General features: G+C 35.1%; 1 protein-coding gene across 4 annotated transcripts in view; it reads left to right on the plus strand.

Annotated features, from left to right (window-relative positions):
• LOC119581084 (transcriptional protein SWT1-like) overlaps positions 1 to 3736 on the plus strand; it is a 9607-nt gene extending 5871 nt beyond the window's left edge. For all 4 annotated transcript variants that reach the window (XM_037929407.1, XM_037929405.1, XM_037929404.1 and 1 more), the window contains 3 exons: positions 1 to 622; positions 812 to 952; positions 3359 to 3736. The exon at positions 1 to 622 is cut by the window's left edge and continues 298 nt beyond it. In XM_037929407.1, the coding sequence (XP_037785335.1) occupies positions 1 to 622; positions 812 to 952; positions 3359 to 3578 (983 nt within the window). In that variant the 3' untranslated portion in view covers positions 3579 to 3736. The remainder of the gene's footprint in view (positions 623 to 811; positions 953 to 3358) is intronic.
• The last annotated feature ends 782 nt before the right edge of the window (positions 3737 to 4518 follow it).

The raw sequence follows: 4518 nt of genomic DNA on the forward strand, positions 1-4518 counted from the left end.
GTCCCTTACCAGTGAAGCAAGCAAGATTGTCTGCCAGCAGGGCATCTCATAAACAGAGGACACCAAAACATCCCGCTGGAAGTCGCTTGAGTCTTGAGAACACCAGACACTTGGGAGACATCATAGAATCCTTGCATGCAACTCTTGGACAGATTCTGGAGCACATCATGATTGAGGCATATGGAGACATGTGGATGTCAATTGTGATCCACAAACCCCCCTGGACATTGCAGGAGATATTTTTTTGCTGGGACAAGCACTGGCTTGCTGTGATGATTGAGAAGTTCCCAAGGGACTTGCAGAACCTCATGAAGAAGATCCGACTGACACTGAAAGCAAACATCAAGGAGGAGGAGGACATCAAGATTCTCAAAAGAAATGTGGAATTACTCTACAACTTCTTCAAGAAGGACCCATACAAGAAGTTCATTGTCCCAATCCATTCAGATTCCGTCTCGCTGTCCCCAGATGCTACAATGAATGAAGCCGTAACACCTCCAAGAATGACAGATACTCATGAGGAAGCAGGCTTTGGAGAGGAAGCCCTGGGACAGAGCACAAAGGAAATTAACAATGTGCAGGAGATGATCAACCATGTTGGCATGCACATCACTCATTTCACGTGTGTAGAGGCTTAAATTTTTTTGTGTGATTTTTTCCTTCTCTCTTACCTTCTTTCATCATTTACTCTATTTAGATAATTTCTTTATACGCTTTTGTTCTTTTTTTCATATTTTATACCCATATCCTCACATTTTACCATGCATCTTCATATATGATTGATTTTAATGAATCTTACTTTCTTTTCCAGTGCTTTAATCCTCGATGCATATGGAGAATCCCATGAGCTGCCGAAGTTAAACACAACAACCACTATGTCCCAAGAAAATGCACACTCCAGTGCTGTTAACCTATATAATGTCATAATGAATATGGGAACAGCAATTGTCAGGTAATATTGTTCTCTCCCATTCTTTCTTTGTAGGAACAATGTATAGGGCCCTGCAGTTTCTCTCTTTTAAGTGAATAATTAGTCTCAAATAGCATTACATTACCCCACATGCTTCAGCAATTCTCAGGTTTACTTTCAATAACAGTTGATTTAGTTTCAACAATAGTTGAAATGATAATGATAGCAATTGTTGTGATATGAATAATGAGTTTAATCAGGATAACTAACAATCATACCCACTAACTTTGGCCTACATAGCATAGGTGGTGGTTTACTGCTCTTGGGTCAACAGGGATACAAGGAGCATGTACTCTTGCCATAACACATTTTTATATCACATTAGGCCCACCTGATAGGGTTTAAAAGAATTTGAAAGGATGTACCATGTCATATAGTTTGATTTTGGAAAAAGGGATGATCTTATAACAGTGGATGATTGTTTTGCCAAAATTGATGACATGAAATCTTATGCTGTTAGTCTTCAGATCATTGCAGTATTTACCTAGAACAAAAGTGTACTTATTATGCAAGTGAAATCCAAAGGAATCTAAATGAAAAATTTCAATGTTTTCTTTTTTTTAGTTAGTTATTTTACTATTCTGTATAATTCTTTAGGTAGCCTCTTAACCCCAGACAGCAACAAGGAAATATAAGTTGCTAAAAGAAAGCACATGGTAAGCAAGGAAAATGCTTGCTACAAAAAAGGAGAGAAAAAATGTCAATTTTGTTTGTGATTAAAATTGAAAGAATGTGTAAGAGGTAACAAAAGGAGAGGAATTATCCAACTTTAGATATTTTTGGTGTGGCTCAGCCTGATTGATGTAGACAGTTTTGACTTGCTCAGTATACAAGGAACATTTCATCCTTTACAGTATATAGAATTCCCTTGCCTCACTTTGTTGGCCAACCACCAAAAAGAATAACATTTTCATATCTGACCTGGGCTGGTATGTCCCATAGTTATCGATCAGTGGAACATCAAGGTTGAGAAAAGCTGTTGCTGCTATAGAAAATGGTGGGAGAAAGAGAGAGAGGGAGGGCCATACAGATCAGATAGATATAGAGAGGGAAAGGGAGAGACACAGATAGAGAAGGCAATAAAACATTGATTAACCATGGAGGTGCGCAGGGATGTTCACTCCTCCCTTTGAGATATTTTCCCCTCCCCAGTTTATAAAAGTGTTATTTATTATTATTATTATTATTATTTTTTTTTTTTTTTTTTTTTTTTTAATTTTATTATTATTATTTTTTTAACCAATTGGATCTGGATGCCTGGCAGTTTGTACCTGGACTAAAATCTGGTCATTAGGCTTTTTTTGAGAGGTGGCTTGTATGGCCAGCCCACACAAACACTCATGCGCAGTATCAAGACTCCTCACTTCTTTGCAATGCTATGAGCTCATATTGTTGCATATGTATTTTTAGCTGTTTTGCTATGAGAATAATAATTTCTTATTTATGTTATTTTTTATGCTTTCATAATATTCACCGAGCACCACCAGTTATGGCAAGCAGGAATAGGTTCTTGCTCATGGAAATATTGTAATCCCGGAGCCGGCACTTTTCCAGACATGGCTCACAGATGCTACATACCAATTTCAGCAGTGGAAATATGGCAGGAGTCTCTTCTTAAAGGCCCACTGAGTCTAATCTCCCTCCAAGAGCTTTGTGCACTCATGGCAAGATTTCCCCATCACAGCAACACTATCCCATAACAACACATTCCCAACATCCCAGGGCCTTGAGCCAAATCTTTTCATGGTAACACATCCCTGTGACCCAGATCCAGCGGGTTGAGTTTGTCGCCAGCAATTACAACTTCATCCACCCCTCATTCCCTGGCATTTTCCCTAAAATCTAGCTCTGTTCCATGTGTATAAATAGTAAAAAGAAAACTGTAAACCTTAAGAAATACAAATAAAATATAATATTGATAAAATGTTGATGGGATTAGGGTTACAAAGGGTAAGGGTTTATTTGTGGGGAAAGATTTTTTATTAGAATTTTTATTTTACAATCACTGCTCATTATATAAAAGATAGGTTGAAACAGTGCCAAGAGATACTTGTATGATTGGTTCAGGGAAACAAAGGGAATGGAAATGGGTGTTGGGGGGATGCACATACAAGATTTCATTCAAGAAATCTTACTTTTTACTTACTACATTTACTAGTCAAAAGTAGCATTAAGAGCCGACTGTATGATTGGCTCAGGAAGACAAAGGGATACAAGGGAATGGGGGAATGAGGATAGGGTTAGGGGTTGTATCAAGAAGAAATTTGGTAAACAGAACCAGAAATATTTCCACACACACTCTACCTCCCAATGACAGTCATCAGTAATAACTTCACTCAGCTGAGTGTCCACAAACTTTGGGGTCTAATACATTATCCTTTCTTTCAGATGTGTCAATGAAACCACAGCTGAGTCAGTACAGAACTTTGGAGAGCTCTTGATCAACTTCTGGGCTGAGGCAAAGGAGCCATGTCCAAACCTTCCTTTTACAGCAGAAGACATCATGCACATTGTTGCCTCACCTGTTGGTCTTCAGTTTTTGCAGGTTACTCTGCAGGAACTTGAGAAGTTGATAACTATTTTAAAGTCAGTGCTGGAAAAACACTGATGCAAAGAAAATTATTACAAAAAATAGGCTGTGATATGATCTTTATTTATCTGTACATAACTGTTAACATGTAATGAGGTAGAGAGGATATTGCTCTTACTAAAATGTGTTACGTTTTTACTTGCTCATTCATTTTGTTGTTGTTATTATTATAATTATTATAATAATGGTAATAATAATAATAATAATGATAAATATCATTATTATTACTATTATTATTTTTATCATTATCATTATCATTATTGTTATTATTATAGTTATTATTTTATTATTATTATTATTATTATTATTATTATTATTATTATTATTATTATTATTATTATTATTATTAAGATTTACATTTTAGTTCAAGCCTTTCATTTCATTAGTGTTAGTAGATATGATTTTTTTCTTATTTTTTCTGTGCTTTATGTTGTGAATTATATTTTTTGTTGTTTCATCATGTGGATTATTGTTATATTATATTATAGGTAATACATTTTGCTTTATTTGTCTGTATGCATGATTGTGTATTTATTATAGCATTTTATCTGCCTTTCCGAGTGCCTTACAGTCATATATATGATATGCACATATGCATAAAGATAATTGGTCTGTGATATAAGTACTATATTAACCTGCTACTGTTGATGTAACATTTGTTAGTCATTTTGTAAATATGTTAATTCATATTAGGTCTGATAGGCTTATTATTTACTATATTATAAGAGAGTAGTAGGCTAAATACCATTTTCAAATGAACCCAAGCAAAGGAGTTGAGGATTTTGAATTGTTGTTTTTCTATAATTTGCTAAATGTATTAATTGCTTATTCCTCTCCATTCCTTTCTGTTTGTGTCATAATTTTTCTTAATTTTAAAGGAATTTAGTCTTCTCCTCTTTTCTTTAATTTCCTATTTTATTGTATCAAAAGGTGTGAACCAGAAGGGTAGATTATGAAT

This window comes from Penaeus monodon, chromosome 14 (assembly GCF_015228065.2).
Source record: "Penaeus monodon isolate SGIC_2016 chromosome 14, NSTDA_Pmon_1, whole genome shotgun sequence".
NCBI classification, from domain to species: domain Eukaryota; kingdom Metazoa; phylum Arthropoda; class Malacostraca; order Decapoda; family Penaeidae; genus Penaeus; species Penaeus monodon.